The sequence below is a fragment of the Nylanderia fulva genome, unplaced genomic scaffold, assembly GCF_048542155.1.
Source record: "Nylanderia fulva isolate GAGA-0341 unplaced genomic scaffold, ASM4854215v1 Scaffold33, whole genome shotgun sequence".
Lineage (NCBI taxonomy): Eukaryota > Metazoa > Arthropoda > Insecta > Hymenoptera > Formicidae > Nylanderia > Nylanderia fulva.
In genome coordinates this window covers 2540261-2560494 of record NW_028190400.1, presented here as the reverse complement: position 1 = coordinate 2560494, position 20234 = coordinate 2540261, and the positions used below count along the sequence as shown (strand labels likewise).

Genomic DNA, 20234 nt, shown 5'->3' with positions numbered 1-20234 from the left:
TATATATTTTATATTATATATGTACATACATATATAATTTATTTTTATAATATATTTTACATAATATATATATATATATATATATATATATATATATATATTTATATACGTATATTAATATATATATATTTTTTTTACCCGCTTGTAAGAGCGGATAATAAAGAATTAATAAAAATACTTGAAAAAAATAAATAACAGCATACACAGGAAATAATTTTTTTAGTGTAACAATTTATTTATTTGAAAGAATTTCAGGGTGTCTAGCGGTCAGGGAAAACCGAGCATTGTCAGGGAATTTTATAAATTTGGAATTGTCAGGGAAAAGTCAGGAAATTTTACTATTTATCTGGATTTTTTTACATTATTCTACATTTGTCTCAATAATTTTAAATTTTTTATTAAATATAAATATAAACTTTTTTTTGACTTCCAGCACGCTAATTTTCTGTGTTGATCGATTCATCTACAGCGTGTTCGTTAATTTATATTTTTATCGTCGTGTTATTTTATTTCAATGTGTTTAATCGAGATAAAACTAAAAAATGTAATATAATATAAATAAAAAAGGTAATTATTTGAATAGTTTATAGTGACATGTTTGTTTCGATTGTACATAATGGAGACTGTATAATTGATTAAAATTTTTGTTTTTTTAACTTTTGAACCTTTTCATTGTTGACAAAAATATCTCAAGGATTTTATGATTTAACATTTAATTGATTTATCATATAGATATATGCAAATTATATATTTGAAAAAAATAATACTAAAAAAGTCAACGAAAAAATTAATTTCTGGTCTTGGAAAATCTGAAAAAGTCACAGAATTTATTTCATTGAGTCTGCTGGACATCCTGAATTTTTATGCTAATTGAAATATACTAATTGAAAATAAGAGACATTTGATAATATCAAATATATTGATTGCATGATTAAACGTTGAAATTTCTTTTTATATATAATTATATTAGCTATAGGTGTATATATATATATATATATATATATATATATATAAAATATACAGTTATAGAGAATAAATTATTATAGTTAATTATCAATCAAAATTTACAAATTCTAAGATTCTTCGTGTATTTTCATGTGGACTAATAACATATTATGTGAATTATTTTCCAACATTTCTCTTGTCTATTTTGCTAATGATGGTACTTACTCTCCGTTTCTCTTTGGAGCGAGAAAAGCCCTCAAGGGAGATTTAGGTAGCTTCTCATAATTGGCATACATTGACCCTTGACTGGGTTTTCAAGTTTCAGAAGTTATGTACCATAATACTTTGAACATTATTATTTCTACACGTGTACTACATCGTGTCAAAGAGAAATTTGCACGCTCCATTACAATATATTTATTATTACAAACATTAATGTAATAGAAATTTAAAATTAGAGATACTTCTATATAGAGAGATTACAATTTTTTTATTACAACAAACATAAAAGTATATAAATATAATTTTTTTAGATTTATTAATTTTTTTAATATATATTAATGATAATAACTTACTTGTAAAATTTTAAGTTATGCTTAATCTTTGAACAACAAATGAGATATCATTGTCAGTATAAAATTGTTTCTTTACCCGCTTGTAAAAGCATATAATAGAGAATTAAAAATACGTGAAAAAAATAGTGGCATATACAGAAAATTATTTTTTTATATAACAATTTATTTATTTGAAAGAATTGTTATGCTGCAAGTCTACTAATTGAAAATAAGAGACATTTGATAATATCAAATTGATTGATGCTGGGCATTAAATGTTGAATTTCTTTTTATATAATTACATTATCTGTTATAATAACGTCTAATCATAACATTGCGTGAGAGTCGAGAATTGCTGGATTCCAACGCCCATTCCGACCGCTTTCAATAGTTTCGGCATGCTACCAAAGCATCAAACAATCAATCACTATGCATCTTACCGTTCGGAGAAGACTTACAACGTAACGTGATGTTGCTAGAACGAAATATACGAAGGTGTAAAGGACGAAAGTGGTTGCGAGGGCGGTGGAATGGCAGTGGACCGACAACCGCAAATGAGAATGGCAGAGGGAACTACGCTGTTCCACGCTTCTCTAGTGACCGATGAGGCCAATTCTGCGAACCACATTTGCTCCGTTCCAAGGCTGTTGCTCTAAACTTTTCTGTTGATTGAAATGAAGGAATTGGAATTCCGCACCGCATTTTCCTTTGTTTGCGTTAGGCATCAATTAGACTTAATTGGCATGTACGGAATGCTACTGTATAGAATGTTACTGTTTATTTTTATTGTCGGCGAAATACGCTGGAATATAATTGTGATGACAATCGTTGATATAAAACAAACATATAACGATTAATATCATGCGGTATAGTTAATAAATGAGTAACCTGGAAATAAATGTTTTATATTCATCGATAAAACATCATGGACGTATTTTATTCATTTTTTTATATTCACAGGACATACATTAATCATATAGTGTTGCTCTCTTATAGATCTTTTATAAAGTAATTTATAATTGTCTGAATTAAACATTTCTCTATATGCTGAAAACTCATATAAAAATGGCTATTGATATATATATATATGTACTCGTAATATATATTTACACATATATACATGTTTTATAAAAAGTTTGTGTGTATGTGTTTGTTGATAATGGTTTTAATTTTCTCCTTTATTTTTAAATGATAGATGTTAATTGCAGTACATATTGCGAATACATATGTTGATGGCCAGTTTTATATGAGTTTTTAACATACAGTTTTTAACTCAGGCAATTATAAATTCATAAAAAAATTGTAAGCAACGCTGTGATTAATGTATGTTCCGCGCAAAACGAGATGAATAAAATGCTTTTATGATATTTTATCGATGAAATGTGTATTTCTAGGATACTTATTTATTAATTACTGCATGATATTGTACGAATCAATATTTTCAATAAATTATGACAAAATTGAATAACATAGACATTATTAACTAATATACTTGCTTTAATGCAAGTTTGAATTTACATCAAAATTTATAATTGTGGATTATAAATATATAATGTTTTGAAATGTATGTAAACTTTTATAGACACCACAAAATGAAAGATATGTCGTCGCAAACCAGTGTGTCTAGTCATCTAAGTTTAAACTTCTAACTATGGGTACTCATGCAGGTCGCTTGATTTGTATTCTCTAGTAAAAGTTGCACCATAGCTATCTGTTAGGCAAATTACTACAAAGTAACTGGAACTGACTGTTGATACGGAACAGGTTATCTAGCGTGAATGTAACATACAGTTTCTGAATCTAGTTTGTAAAATCAAACATTATCCTAGCTACAAAATTCAGTTCAGGGTAAAGTCGATCATTGCAAACTTTTCCTGGTGGGTGTTTTATAAAAAAAACATATAATTTAAATCACGTTCTTTTTTTAACTTTTTAATGCTTATTTTGCTAAAAAAAAAAAAAAATATGTTGGAAAATGCACAGATACGATTTTATTTTTTGGAAATTTTAACATTTATAGAAATATATGTACAAAGCATAACTATATGTAGGACAAATACCGTAAATGTTGTGTAAACGTGGTTGGTATATCGCATAAACACGGTTATCGATTACAGCCTGATACTAACAAGTATCGCAACTTTTAAATAATTTTTTTATATCACAAATCATATATATAAAACATATTTTTTAAGAATCTTGCATTCTCTTAAAACAGATCGTGCAAACAATGCAAAATCTTTCCAGAGTAATCCTAAGTACTTTTTTTACGATCGTTTTGTCTCACTCGATTCTTAATTATGATTATGCATATTTATTTCCGCAAAATAACCATAACCATCACCATAAAATTACTTCAATTGTTCAATTTCTATAGCTTGACAGGTAAGTGACTATACAGGATTCAAAGTCTCCATACAATATATACAGTCAACATCTAGATTCTAGATAATAATAAAAACCATATTAACCAACTACATTTGTAAAATGAGCTTAGATCGTTTATCATTATAACTGATTATAACTGATGAAACTAATTTTCGCAATGAATAATTGCAAAATTACACTGCAAATAAAAATAATCTCGTTCAACAACTCATTTTTAATAAAATAAAATTTTCTAGTAGATACAAATTTTATTTAATTCAGTCATCGATCTTTTTCCCTTAAGTATCAAATATAGTCTTATAACAGACAGACAGCCTTGCTATCCGCAACAATAATAGTACATGCATACGATGTGTGTATCGGAATTGCATGGTGAATGAGTTGTTCAGCTATGTATCGAGTCAGTCGTGTTTCTTCGTAAATTTAACGATTTTGTCAGTAGACGTGGGCACGTCCCGAAATGATGTACGGTTCGTTCGTATGAGTCGGCAGCTAATGCTCTAATATGCGCAAAGGGTGCCATGCCCGTGTCACGCGGATTACCACTAATTGTAGTTTATGCTTTATACTACGCTATTCTCTTGTACGGCCGTTGGGTATTCGATGTATTAACGGAGATCTGCTCATATGTGCGTCCGCACACGATGGGAGACGATCGTATATCTACACATCACGCGCGTAAAGATATGTGATAGATCGTATATGTATGTGTAGATGTGTTAGTGAACGCGTATCCATATGATAGGGGTTCCCAAATTTTGATTATGAACCTAGAGTCTGACAATGTTAAGATACATTACCATTTCTCATTATTTAGTCTAACAAATCCTTGTTCATAATTAAAAGTATTTTGTCAAAGTCATGAGATATTTTTTGTTAATTATCTTTTTATACACTTTTTCTTAATTTACAAATAAAAATCTTAATGTATGTTAGGAATCAACAACCCAGCGAGAAATGATCGGTCAAATCGATATCGATTCAACCATCATTTTTCGCTGGAAGAAATCGCATTTTTGATTGTAGATACGTGTTTTTTCTAAGTTTAGTTATGCAGTGATTATACATATATAATGGTGCACTTGTTTGTTAATAATAGGAATAATAAATTAGGGATAATAACCATAGGAATAATAATAGGAATTTGCATGGAATGAAAACTTCACGTTATCTAAATAGAATGGCTGCAAAATTCACGTCTGAAAACATAATTATTAAATTTAATATAATATTGTTATATCAGAATAGGACAAAAACGATTGCCTACATAATTATATAATATTTATATACATAACATACCGTATATGTTATCACTATTAGTTTTTCAAACAAATATAAATTCCCGGTGATACATGTTGAAAAAGCTAATAAAAGTCAATCTCTCAATCTTTCTCTCTCTCTCTCTCTCTCTCTGAGAAAAAGAAAGTGATAAATATGATGAAATTAGCACAGCTAAGAAAATGATATGTGCAATGCGACACGTGAGTGGTTGAGCATTACTGTGATGCTGCTACATACACGGGGTTCGGACTTCCTCGGCTGTCATGTCAGTCCAGACTAAAATAACCGGGCATCGCACCTCTGCTTCGCAATTAAGCGCGGGTGTATCTACCGGTTATACGCAACACACGATCTCCTATCTACACAGAGACGTGTACACAGGTGTGCGCAAATGTGCATGAAGGACTGCTTTGCAAAGGATGCCTTTCACAGTAGCATCCATGACTCCTAGCACACAAACTTTGCTGGGAAAGATCACTTCGCGTTCATCAGTTCACTTGTTTATTTTCAATTTCGTCGCGCTTTAAAATATAATTGCGCGTATTCGATATAATTATTCGATAACGGAGAAATTAGGATGGCTTTAAACATTAAATTAGCACATATTTAAGCAACATAGTTGTTGCAATAAAAAAGTTTTAGCCTATTTATGTTTATCGGAAATTCTTGAAAAGCAGTGGGGATTGGCAAAATATAAAATAGGTATACGCGATATTTAAATTGTTCATATTCATCTCTTACACGTTCGAACATATTATTCTTCTTTCTCTACAACTGATCGATCGATTGCTCTCCTCTTTGAAATTTGGTTAAATAATATTTCTAGCTATTTAAAAATATTGTAATCTATGAAATACATCTTTTATTTGTTTGCAGACATTTTGATTTTAAAAGATAAATACAAATATTTTTAAGATTAAATATATTGCAATATTGTGCAATTGCGTTATAATTTCATTTTTTTCAATTAATGTTTCGCATGGTGCACGTATTTCCTTCTCTTCGTTTTCACATTTGCCGCGTTTGTATAATTACCTGCGTTGCGGCATGCAACCCTTATTTTTTTAACAGGCAGAACAAGCGTATACAGCCGTTATATCTCGCGGCTACTATCGATGCGAGCGATGTTTACGTTTAATTACCGTTGAATACAAACGTTTAATTGTTATGCGCTGTTTGTACTTAAAGTTAAATGCTCTTTGTTTTTATCATGTAAACAGATGAGAAAGATTATTGCTTCGAAATTATTCTAGCCACGCAAAAAATATGAGCAAGAGAAAATTTGTGAAATTATTAGCAAGTTTATTTTTTTATTTTTGTAAATGCATATCTTTTATTAAAAAAATTTAATGATAATAAATAGGCATGTATAATATATTTGCATTTATCACATATATTATAATCATTATATATTTTTTGATAAATAAGCATTTGCAAACATAAAATACATATATATATATATATATATATATTGTACATAAAAAAAATATATATATATATATATATATACAATATATATAAATTTATCTTATATATATGTACTTACCTTATTTATTCCAATTTCTGCATCAATTTTTTTGTCTCGTTTCTCTTTTAAAACTAATAATTTGGAGTTCAATATTAGTATACATATATATATATATTCTCGTTGCATACATATGTTTGATTGTTGAAATAAGAATTCTATCAAAGTAGTGCAGGGGGTTGTCTGGAAAGTAAAACAATAATATACATTTTCTATAATATATTTTACATTATAAACCAACCATACATCATCATAATAATATCTTGTATTCTTAAGCCCTATGTGTGTTTTTTATCCTATATTTTCGTTTATATACTTCCTTCATATTTATACTTTGTTTACTTTTTTATAGTATTTATATATATTTTTATTTATATTCATCATTATTTATAGTGTACTTTATATGCTATATTATGTATATATAATATCATACACGTTCCTTTTTTTTTTCTTACGCACGTCCTAGGGCGTCTCGCGGTAGTGTTGCGTGTGTATCGTGTGAAAATTGTTTCTGCAAGTGTACACATTCCGCTGTGTCTGTGTACACACGTCTGTCTCTACTGTCCGCGCGCGTAGTACACGTTCTCTCTCTCTCTCTCTCGTTACATGCGTATGTGTATGTGTGTTGCGTTAGTATGTATGTGTACGTATGTAATAGTTTATGTATTGTTGTGCTTATGCGTGCGCCGCTGCGCGCGTCGTTGCAAATTACATGTACATTATACAGCTTTCGCTCGGCGTGTCGCTTTTGAGCTGCGTTTCCCAGCTCCTTAACTTAAATATGCAACGAGGCTGCCATAGGACCCCGCGGGCCATACGTTTAATCGCGGAAGAATCTTACTTAAGTCGCGAGCGCTTGCTCGCACCCCTTTTCCACCCTTCGTCGCTCTTTCGTGATTATGACGCTTGCGCTTTCGTCGAACCTACATTTCGGAGAACCGTTTCCGTAATATGTGCATAATATCGAACGATAGTATGCACGATGGATGGATGTCGTACCGGGATGCCTCTTCCCTCGAGTTTTCGCTATGCAGTTCTTGTGATATACAATGCATGTTTTTTTACCGATGTATGTGATGTATGTAACTTTTCCCGATTGTTCGCGCGTTCTCCCGGTTTTTCGCTTACTCGTTGATCTTCTCTTTATCGAAATGCATACGCACAAAGAAGTGGATAAAGGCACCTAACTTCTTAGCATACGATCGTAAGTGATATGCCGCGTGTCGCACCGAGATAGGAAGAAGGGGCGCATCTACAGGCTCCGCAACGCATATGTACTTCCTCAAATATTGTACGAAAAGCTACGAGAAAAATGAAGGAACGTCGTAATCTCTGTATGAATCGGACGCGATCATAATTATCGTACTTCATTTTTTTTTTTTTTTAATTTTTATCTCTTAACGCTTTCTTTCGCTGAGGCGTACTAATAAGATCTCGTTTTCTTCTCTCGCTTTCTCTCTCACTATCACTCTATCTTTCTCTCATGCTCTGTATATTCTTCGTTTCTCTTCCTCTTTTCGCATGCTCGCCCTGTTAATCTTTTCTTTCGCCCTGTTAATCTTACACACGCTTTCTTTCATGCACATGCATCCTCTCTTTCTCACTCTGTTTCTCTCGTTATCGCTCCATACATTAGACGTGCCTATATTTAGGGGCACGGGGGTCCAGCAGGCTAGCCACAACATCTATTTTCTTTTACAATTACGCTTTAATGTGTTCTTATTTCTTACAACTAAAGGTATTTAACACAGTATGTCGCGGGGCGCGCGCATTTATAGATGCCCCGCATTCGTTCGCTCCCTTTCTCTCTCTCTCTCTTTCTCTCTCTTCGTTAAGCTTATATTCGATATAGCTTCTATCTGTTGGCTAATATTATCTTCTTACACATATATGCATATGTATATATAATATACATATTTTTTTTTTTTATTATATATAGATGCGCGTGTCTGTTTGTAGTCTTTCTTGTATAATATATATGATTATATACATACATTACTTTATGTTATGCTCGGTATCTACGCTTACGGCTCCTACTTTTGTTTTCTTTCACTGTGTGCTTTTTCTCTTAAACATTCTTGCACTAACACTAAGCTGTTTCCACGGTGCTTTGCATCGGTAAGTATCCCAATTTGGCCCGACTGCTGCCCTCGTCCCGCTAAGAATTATATTAGACTCTCGAGGGGCATCTTAAAATAAATAGTTTAGTTTAAATGCACTTCGCGTTAGAAGGAAAAATATACCCGTGTTTAGTTTAGCGATTCACGATCTAAAATTTTCGTCTCTTCCCGATAAAGGACACTCAATAGTTGAGAAGAATTTGAAATTAGTTCCGTTTCAGTTAATGATTAATAAGATTATTGGATAAAAACTATAGATTTGATATGCCCATATCGTTAGTCAACACGCAAAGAATTCGGATAACTCGCTGTCTTTTGTCTTTAATAATTTATCGTTCACAAAGTTTTTCGTAAGTGCGAAAGTTAAGACTCGTGAATAAAATTTAAAGCGACGTCTCTTAAAATTTAAGTCTACAACTCATAAATACAATATACTATTCCTGATATCACATTCGAATAACATCGAAATAAATTATTAGAAGATTGTCATATCGCTACGTGTGCGATTCGAAATGAACAAAATAAATGCAACATGCAATAAATTTTGCGACATTTCGATTCGTCGGTGAAAACTGTTTTGTTGAAATTTTTAAGCGTCACGGTTCTATATCATCGCGAAAAGAGAAGAAACGTTTTCGCAAGCACACAGTTTAAGTAACTTGAAGCACCAATTGATTAATTGCATTCCATGTCCCTTACTGCAGTCCCTAATTAGGAGTGGTGGGATCAGTTGATTAGCTCGATGATATGTTTCGTGTGTGCATTCGCGATGCCTACGTGTCGATCGATATCAAAATCGCGTTTTGTAGTACACTTTGCGAGAGGCAAAAGCATTGCGAACACGATAGGATAGTTAATCGATACACCTTGCTCTCTTACTTTCTCCAGGACCGACACCACCTCCTCTGTCCATTGCCTGCACGAGACTTGTGCAAACATGTCGGTAACGATAATTAATACCTATATAGCCCTCAATGAAAAGAACACGTACAAGTTTCTAAATGTATGTTTCTTCAATGATTGTCGACTATCGTTTGGTAAGTCTCCGCGAGATAAGTCTATCCGGGCGGAGGAACGTGTGCGGTGGCATCAGGACATCAGTCAAGGAAACAAATAAGAGAGCATAAAAGGAGGGAGCGCATGAACAAAAAGATTGAAATTTACATAGATATAAAGATTTATAAGGGAGAGAAAATATATCACACGTTTGAACGCGCGAGTGAAATCGAGAAGTGAAGAAAAAAGAGGGATGCATTTCGAATTTTGTTGCAACTGGAGAATGTAATGAGAAATTCTCGATAAAAGTCTCGAATAGTCAGGAGAGCGGTCGCTTGTTAGACCTTAAACGACGCGACGGTAAAAATTTCGAAATGGGGTGAATTTACACTGTCTGATATACGTCGCCGGGTTATATGTAGAATCTCAGAACTGCGACTTAAGGACGCGGGCAAAGGATGGAGGCAGCAGCCGCAGCACGCGTGTTCTGTATGTATTTATGTATGTGTACATGTATACATGTATCTTTATGTTTTCGGTTTGTTTGCATATACACGTGTCTTGCCGTTTGTGCTGTGTATAAGGATTCTGAGTATAATTTGCGGATATTAATTATTGCACTATTTCTCATGAACGCTTTTTCTCGTTAACCTAGTGATCGACAAGCTAGACTAGACTACGTCTAGGGTTTTTGTTAAGTTTCTCATCGCTACAGTTCTACACGTATGCCGTGTGCATCTTGTGTACTTAGTGTCGTGTGTATTTACATACGCGTATATGTATTTTACATCTCGTGTACGCGCGCGCGTGTCTTTTTTTCTGGATGGGTCCGTGATTTTAGGTACCATAAGTGAATCTCTTGCTAGGTTTGCGCTGTGGCCTTCGTCTCGAGTTTGTCTCCTTTTTTTTTTTTTTTACAATTTATCGCCCCGCTTCACACTTCCCCGCCGTCCGTCGTTTCCGTCCGCGATTCCACTGCCCCTATTTTTGTTTGCCTACTAAGTCAGATTACATTAATAATTATCTATCTATCATTTTATGCTACATTTTGGTTTCCCGTTTTAACGCGATGAGGACTCGCTCGATCGGCTAGCTCCACTCGGTATATGTTCTAGACAACTCACGGGTCTACATTAAGTCAATATACACGCCTTAATGTTAAGGCGCCTTTCTTCAAATACTTTTTACAGGATCGGGCGTCCACGCTGATTCTTTAAAAGAGTGCAGGATCCCTCACTTTTTTTTTCTCTCTGTCGAAGGTGGAATCGAGTCGGAGTGCATAGCGAGCAATTCGATAAGGGGAGTGATTGACGTAAGAAGTGATTTACGCAAGGAACGTAAAAGTAGAGTGTGTCAGATCCAATTAATTCCTCTTGTCGATTAAACGCTTCCCAGTATACGTTACTGTACAGAATTTGATTGACAGATGCAAACGCACGCGGTAACAGATTCTTATTGCATAATTCGTATTACAGTCTGCTATTGGGTCCCTCTTGCCACTCGAGATCTTCGTTCCCCCTCTCTCCCCTCGCTCGTTCCACCTTTCACAAAAATAACCTATATTTTTATTTCTTTCGCCTAACTAATAATGTACACGATATTTTCTTTTTACTTATATGTTTTCTCATGTCGCTTTTTTTCTTAAGAGCTAACTTTCTCACGCACAGTGCTTTATTTTACGCACAACGATTGAAAATAACAGCCCTCGCCGCTGCTGCGCGCACAAGTATATATATTTATATATATATATAATATATATATATATGCATTTTTGTATTTATATATATGTATGTATATATATTTATTTATAATTTTGTTGCTTTCTCTTTGCATACTCGTGCCGTGTCCTCGAGGCTAGTCACCCAATTTCTATCAGAAAACGAGATTCAGTTAGCATGACGATTTCCTTTTAAGTTAAAATTTTAGTGATGTAAAAGTTTTGCAAATCGCGATTGTAACCTGCATTTTATCATAATGCATACAGTATATCTATATATATATTCTCTGAAATTTTTAATTTTTTAAACAATTTGTTATATATTTGATGCTAAAACACGATTGTTATAAAGATAACTGAAATGAGTGTCGAAAGAATGACATTTGATTATAAGAAGATACAGAAATACAATTATTTTCAAAGTGCAGGTTATACATACGAGAGAACTGAATTGAGAAATGATTACAAAATTTGATTATTAACATGCAAAAACTGCAGGAAATAATTGTTGTCGCGCTTACATTACGTGCGATCGTGCATAATAATTTATATGTTGCACTAAATTAAAGACATAATAAAATTTAGAATAAGTTAAATGCATTCAATAAGAAATTATTCACGTAATTGAACATATCTATGAATAAATATATTTCTAATAAACATACTGACACAATAACACAAATTAGAAATCAATTTGGTGAAATATCCTTTAATATCTTTCGTGCGAATATACAAATTAAAATTCGTAACAGTAAATTGTATATAATTTTCTCTAAACACTTTTTTCTCAAAGCAAATTCTGCAAATTAAGAAGAAAGCAAGGCGACAAAAATGCAGCCAATATTGCGATATTATTATTTTTGAAACATTTTGTCATATGAATAATATGAATTATTGTATCAGAATCATTCATCGCGATTGAAAATGTTTTCTCTGAAAAATGTGGCGGTTTTTATTGTCGAGCTTTCTTTCCAAAGGGAAAGTCGTACTCTTTTAGCTGGTTGACGCATTCGCGATGGATCGTTGATAGACACACTCTTTCTCTCTTTACTTTCATCATAAAACATCTAAACTCTACGCGATGTTGGGCAGGTTTGATTGTGTCGTTTCTCCACTTTCTTTGTTGCGTTTCGAGCATTCATATATGCTGTACTTTGATCATCGATCTTTTTGATTGAGAAACGCCGAACGCTTTTGATTCGCTCAAAACACGATTCATCTGTCTTTTGATTAATAACAAAGTCGTCTATCTCGTTTCTGTCATCATCGACGCACTTTTCTCGCCCCTTAATTACTGCATTTCCCGTCTCTTTTTCTCTTCTTTTTTTATTTTTTATTATTTTATTTGTTTGCGCAGATAAAATTATGGATTTTGTATTCATGGAATGTAATATTATGAAAGATTTTCATTTTGAAAGATACATCATTCAGTTTGCCCTTTAAAGCGCGACCAATGATGCTTTCGAACAGTAAAGCTCTTTCAACACAAACAAAAACAGCGATGTTGAAGGCTCTTGTCAAATATCGAATTTCAAACATGTTCTATGCAAGGCAGATGACATTTCGCGACTTCGAGCTTATAATTTGTTAGGATACAGTGTGAAAAAATAATTATAAAAATTTTACGCAATATATTTTAAAAAATCATATAAAAGAATTATATTTTACATCAAAATTATTCTCATTTTAGAGAGTTTTTTGACGATTGAAAAACTTCAAGCTTTAACGTGTGTCAGTTAGTTTTCATATAAATTTATCTCGGTTCTCTACTCACTGCTCCGATATAAAAGCGATCTCAGAAAAAGCAAGGACGACGGTATTATCGGTGCAACGAGCATGAGTCGCGATACTTAAAACCAAAGAAGTGCGAAAAAGCGGTAGGAGCAAAAAGCAGGACGATGAAGATACAAACTATCGAGCACGGAAATAAAGGAGACGGATAGCAATAAGTTTCAGCCATTTCTCATTTATTTTTAAATATTGAAACTGCTTGTGTTATTATTTCATCGATTTGCAGGATGATTTTAATGGCGAAGAAGCGCGTCGATGATGAGATTATATATGATCAGAGACCTAGAACAGTAGCCGCGTGGACAGGGCACGCGTGGGCAAAAACTTAACTCATCTAATCTAACTTTCGTGCTGTTTGTGCAATATATCTATCTACGAATTATTTAATCTCTTTTTTTTTACGTCTCTCGCTTGTGCTGTGCGGCTTATTCGTCGTTTGTCCTTTCTCTCCCTCTCATTCTTTCTATTTTTTCGCTTTCATACCTCCTTTCCCTCTCCTTCTAACGCTCTTTCATATGTACGGTTGCACTCATGCAATTGCTTACACGTTAACGACTTATATGAGTCTCGGTTTCGTCTTTTTTTTTTGTATCAATTTGGCCAAGTCGAAATTCGGGACATTGGGGAGATTGTGATCGTTTTACTGCTCCTCGGACAATTAAAATATACGCATGCATCGTCTCTTCTAACTATTTTGTTTCTTTATAATTATTATTTTTTTTTTTTCGTTGTTGAGAATTCGTGTGTTTCTCGTTTACGCAATCGAGATTGATTTACACAGAGACGGATGAGTAGATGCCTTCTTCCTTCCTAAGCTTAACGTTTTATTGCTTAAACGTCATATAGTCTCGATTTTCTTTGATTCTACAGTCACATCTTATATAAAAATCTAACATTTATTTAAAAACCACGGCGATCCGATCGGTGTTTCGCGCGTTCCGTCACTTTCTCAGTTCGGAATGTGCTAAATTTGTCGGCATCTCCCACATCGACGCGTACTTGTTTTATAAAAGTATCCAACTGGCCTAAGTGCGTGTCCGAAAGATAGACTCGAATGATAAAAGCGAATATTGAACTGCTTGCAAAGATTTCATGCGTGAATTTATCGTTCGGCCACGAATTCGATAAGTAAGTGTATTAACCGAGTTACGAAGTCTTCGCAGGATGGAAAATGGAATAAGACACGTGGATCCGGTAGTAGTTCCGTGGTTTTCGAGACAGGATAAGAATTTTATAAAGGGGCTGATTATTTTGTCTCCCCGTAGAAACGCTGCGCTATCGAATATACATAAGATCCATCTCCCCTTTGCCGCCGAATTTTGAATCGGTTTCGAGCAACTTTTAATATAATATACCTATCTAACTAGCTAATTGTTGAATTTCGTTTATAATAATTTTTATTCTTTTATGTATATATATATTTTTTTATTTATATATGTATATTTATATATTTATATCTTCACGAGTGTTTCTTTTTTTTTCGATTAATCGATCTTTGTATTTATCATTTATACACCGCGGCCACTCGTCGGCTACCGCATTCGGCTACAAGCATTTCCTTCGACATTACTTCGTTTTTGAGTTAGTATTTTTCGCTGTTAAGCCCAAACTACAAAAATAACGAATCCCGGTAAATTAGAATCCGACTGTCTGTCGACGTTCTTCTTTTTCACCATAGGATCAAGAATTTACGCATTGTTAAAATGGTGATAAACCGGGTATCACGATCCCGTTAAACGTGTATGCGGATTCGTGTCCCTCATGTGCTCGCTGGACGATACAATAGTATGCGTAATTGGCCAGTTTTTCTAAAAAAAAACGCTGTCAAACCATCACGAATGGCGTATTCGCGTGTACTGCCGAATTTCGTGTTCTGTATTGAAGCTTCAGTCACTACTGTAACGACAAATGCTATCTATTTCTTCAAGCCGAGCGAGATACTAGATTATCCTATAGACTGGACGAGAGATATCTCCGCTTAATAATCGGTAGCGGCTCTTTTCTCTTATATTGGACGTGAAAACTTATGGGGAGATAGGGATGTTGGATGCATTTTGCGCAAGGTTACCTAGGATTATGATTCTTATTTACTATCTCTTTTTTTTATTTCTCACTTTACTTCTTCGTTTTTACTAAGCGAGTGTTATCTGGTTTTTGTGATTGCCACCTTTCGACTCGCGCATTGTCAAGCCGGAAGTGGAATGAGTTTTACTGCTTTTGCTGTCGCGGTGGCGTCGATGATGACGGAAATGTTGTTGTTGTTGGTGGTGGTAGTAGTAGTGGAGGAGGAAGTGATGGTGGTGATGGTGGTGGTAACTGTTGTTGCTGTAGAAGTTGTTCCTGTTGGTGGAGTATACTTGCTTACCATCACACTAGAAGGCTAGGCGTCAGCCAGTCCTCATCCGCTAGCTGGACCGCAACCAAGAACACACTTTACCATTTGAACACACAAACGCTGGTTAAGTCTTGGTCCGAATTTCAAGAAAGTAATAGAAATATGCTCGACAATATAATCCTCTCTCTCCCTCTCTTTCACACTCGTCTTCGCGCTCGTCTGTGTGCTCTCTTAACGTTTGCTCTTTTTCTTTCTCTCTTCCATTCATTCTATCTTTCACTTCTGCATCATTCTTCACTTTTACTTTCGCGTGTTACAGTTTCTCACACTCTCTTCTACTATATAAATATTCTAATCTGAATCTACCTTCACCATGACTCAACCTCCATCACGTGATGCAGTAGTAAGAACGTAAAAATCGGATAAGAATTACATGTAATATTATAGTCATAGTGTACCATTGTATTATTTAGAGCGCATTAACGACGGTGAAGTGAACGCAAGATTAGGCTAACGAGCTTTTTTGAGCTAATCATTGCAAATTTCTTCGTGGTTATCAGATAAATTGAGTTTACGTTACTACGAAATCTACGATGAAATATCACGAATTGCTACGCCGCGCCGATAAAATTGATGCGAATCGCTTCTTTGTTTCGCTTTGATTTCTTACATTATTTCTTCCATTCCTTTTTGTGTCGTAGAAAATATTATCCTTTTGCATAAAAACACGCTGCAGCAAGTATTTTCAGGTCGAATACGAGGTTGAGCCAGGTCTATTGTAGATGCAATTATCCTGATGCTAATTGATATTCGAAAGAAAGGATAAGCCAGGCCGTGCGATGATAGTGGTAGCGATCACTGTGCCTGCGAATCGAAATATGTAAATAAAGACAATTTTTTTGATAACCTCGAGTATCCCATCCTGATTAGTATAAGAGCAATCGATGATATCAATATGATATTCGATCTTTAATAATATTTATAACAACGGATTTATTAAAAAAAGTACACGTATAAATTATAATTAAGTTTTCAGCATAATAACATTTTAATTAAACATTTGTTGAACTTGTATAACTTCGAAATAGTTATGCAATTGGTTGCAATTGTCAAAAGATGAGGATATCTGTATAAAATAACAATAGAAAGTCTAACATCAATATTTTACACTTTACAAAAATAAGAGAAACAAGAAAATAAAAACGCACTGAAGGGATACTCGAGTTGAATTAGATAAAGTGCAAGAAGCATAATACATGCATGTTACATTCTATATTCATGCAGGTCAAGCTTTACGTAGAGTAAACGACTAGCTTTTCATATCTATATTATATTTAGGTGACATCAATTCAATATTAGTTAGTCTCTCTTTCTCTTTTTTTTTCTCCTGTCTTTAATATTCTGCTCAATTTCGCATTTTACATGTCTTTTCTATTTCATTGGTTTTCCATTTATTGATATACGTTTTGTATTATTAGATATACATTACAGTCTAATATACGACGAATAAATTTGCACGGGAATATTTGCATATTCGCAACTTCGAAGCCTTTGGCTCATGACTACAAATTGCAAGCACCCATGTAAATTTGTTCTCTCTTTAGGTTCTATTATGATCAAACGCAGAACTTTGTAACTTTCTTGTGACAAAAGGATATTAGTAAAATAAACGGGAAGTCAACTGCAATTTATTCCGTTGGCGATATATTTTCAATGTTCCATCTCTCTTTTTCATTGTTTTATCACTACTATTACTAAGAATTCGTGTTCAATTGAGGATGATTTCGATGGCTAGTTTTCAAGCAAGTTTCAAAGTGATATTTCGCTTGACATGCAGTGATATAATGCGAACTCTCGGTTTTTCGGAAAGAGATATTTGTGCGAAAGCAAGCTAACTTTTCTTACCGAAATATCTCTTTCGATGCGATCGACGAGCAATCGTACGTAACTTTTACTCCGCTCTATGTGCGATATATACAAAAGACTCAACTAAAGCGACTATAGCTACGTGAAATGTATATATCTTCTTAAGCATATACGGGCGACAGGCCCGTTTTACGCACTGCAAACAGCTGCAGATTAATGACTGAAAGCCGAAATCGTTACAGCAGTATGTTACGTTATCTCGAATTGTTCGTAGTCATATTGCTGGTAAAAGTTATCTAAAGATTTTTCATGCGCTTTTATTAAATATGTCAGTTTTGAGATTATCCAGAAATGCTGTGCATGTGTGGGAAAATGTTTACAGTATATTTTTGTATAGTTTTCCCAATGAAAGAACATACATTTTGTTAATTTAATATAGTCAAAAATATCTTCTATAAATTAACAATACGTATAGCGTCATATTTTAATGCTTATTACTAGTTTTATATCGTTGATAATTCAAGAAAGATTTTTATTGATCATTAGATTAAAGCAACGGTAAATGAATGGAATTAGCAAACGCGAATCAGGTTTTAAATCATACATATACATATATGATTCGACTTACTTTTTCATCTTACAAATTGAAAAAAAACAATTATATCATAAGCCAAAATTACTAATAAACAGAGTTTTATATTGTTTGATTTAATCATTTAAAAATGTATTTACGGAATTATCATTAAAAAATGTACGTGTAATCATGGTTAAAAAAATTGTCAAATTTACATTCTAAATGAAAATACATGTAATAGAATATTAGCATAGATGTGCGAGAGCATATAGTTTTGCGCACAACAAAAAATGCTACTATTAATAAGCATAAGGTCATAAATTATAAAACATATTTCTGAAAGGTTTTCCGTTTTCTTAATAAGTGAGAGTAAGGAAAATATAAAGAAATAGCAGAGTTAATTTAAAATTTTTAGACTAGAATTTCTTAACGAGCTTTTAAATTAAGATAATCATTCTCAATCTCGAGATCTCAAGTTGTCAAGTTCAGAAATTGTTCTTGAAGCAAAAAGAACGCGGGGCATTAAAAGCGGTGCTGAGTTGAAATGCATTTGCTGCGTTTGCCCGAAGCCATCCTTGTGATCTCCTTTCAAATATTCCATATTTTTTGTGGCAATGTCGTTTTTAGCGATGGCGTGTGTATATGCCTGTGTACAGTGCGCACTTTCTTACGTGTGCAGTCTGTGCGGAAAGCAAAATGGTCGAAGTGTATACTTTTCTGGACAACAACTACGATAAGTATCATATTTCACCTCACTGCCACGAACCATTTTTGCAACCAATTTTTTGCAATATATCTAAATCTCGAGGATCTCCTATAACCTCTCGTCGAGCGGGAAAACGAGTCTGTCTTGCTCCATCAATGTCTGGTGTAAAAAAAAAAAAAATAATAAAAATTGCTCCACTAGTACGAATGTAGTTCTCAACAGATTGGAAATTATATATATGTATATGTAGTACATATATGATTTAGCATTTAATGATAGTTTAATCTCAGGGATAATTTCCCAACATCAAACTTCATACTTTGAGTCAAATGTCTTAACACAAAATAAGCAGTCGTTGTTTTCTTAATTTCTATTAATACCTCTCGAAATTCGGTTCAAGATAATAAAAATAATGTTGTATAGTTTTCTCTGTTTTTTTTTCACCGTTATATGCATTTATTAAACATGCTTACTACAAACATTCTCCACACAATCGCTACAATCGCGGCTGTTATTAAGCATTTTTATTATGACAAAACAAATGCTTTTTTTCACGACTAAATATATGTTTACGCAGCAAAAATGAGTAACGTGTTATATCACTTATGTTCAAATGTAAGAGAAAAGTACTTACCATTATATTCATGTTATTATAACTTCAAATTAATATGCATGTGCGAATAATGCAATGTGAGGTGAATGTTCTATTTTTACCCAACTCTGTGTTCATACATAATATCGCAACCTTCAATGCAAAAGCACATGGCTCGTTTAATAATAATTTGTATTTCATTTATACACAGCAATATTCCTTATTAATGATTAAACAAGCTTTTATTCTATCTATGGCAAACGAATAATTTTGTAGATTGAGTTAGTGACGGAAAAATTGAAGATCGATAACATAGCGCGCGGTACATTGAAAGCAGTTTATTATTATTAGTCACGGCAGAGAAAATAATCTTTGTTTTGCAATATAATTTGAGAAAATGCAAATTTTCATTTTTGCATATATTATATAACTACCATCGTAAATAATGCTGGTATAAACTGTTGAAATTAGCATATCGCCGTTGCTCCTGTAACCTCGTAATGAACGTAACTCAAGCCGGAATATTATACCGAATATATGTGTGTAGCTAATTATATCATACGTGTTATACTGTAGCTTTGTTTACTGTTTCATTCGTGCGAAATCGTTCCACGTGAAGCGTACCGTGTTCTATCGCTCGGTCTCTCGAATGATATACAGTATCAAGTTTACGAGGTTTCCTAAGATCACCGACAATATATATGGTACGTATATACCGTGCGCACTCTTTCTATCGACACATGCCTTCGATATCCTTTTGATATCGAATCGAGTTTCCACGTGCAACATTTACAAGCCAATACCGGCACCCCAATGAAATTGCTGTTGGATGTAACAGAGAACA

At 33.5% G+C, this 20234-nt stretch overlaps 1 protein-coding gene across 8 annotated transcripts in view; it reads right to left on the bottom strand.

The window, feature by feature from the left end:
- Nucleotides 1-6897: 6897 nt before the first annotated feature.
- The window catches only part of LOC114941244 (cytotoxic granule associated RNA binding protein TIA1), a 482662-nt gene continuing 469325 nt past the window's right edge, over nt 6898-20234 (bottom strand). For 3 of the 8 annotated variants that reach the window (XM_085484970.1, XM_085484977.1, XM_085484976.1), the window contains one exon: nt 6898-11350. In XM_085484970.1, the coding sequence (XP_085341096.1) occupies nt 11279-11350 (72 nt within the window). In that variant the 3' untranslated portion in view covers nt 6898-11278. Of the gene's footprint in view, nt 11679-14009; nt 16517-18303; nt 20213-20234 lie in introns of those variants that run through there. The other 5 variants (XM_085484974.1, XM_085484972.1, XM_085484971.1 and 2 more) reach the window with 5 other exon arrangements.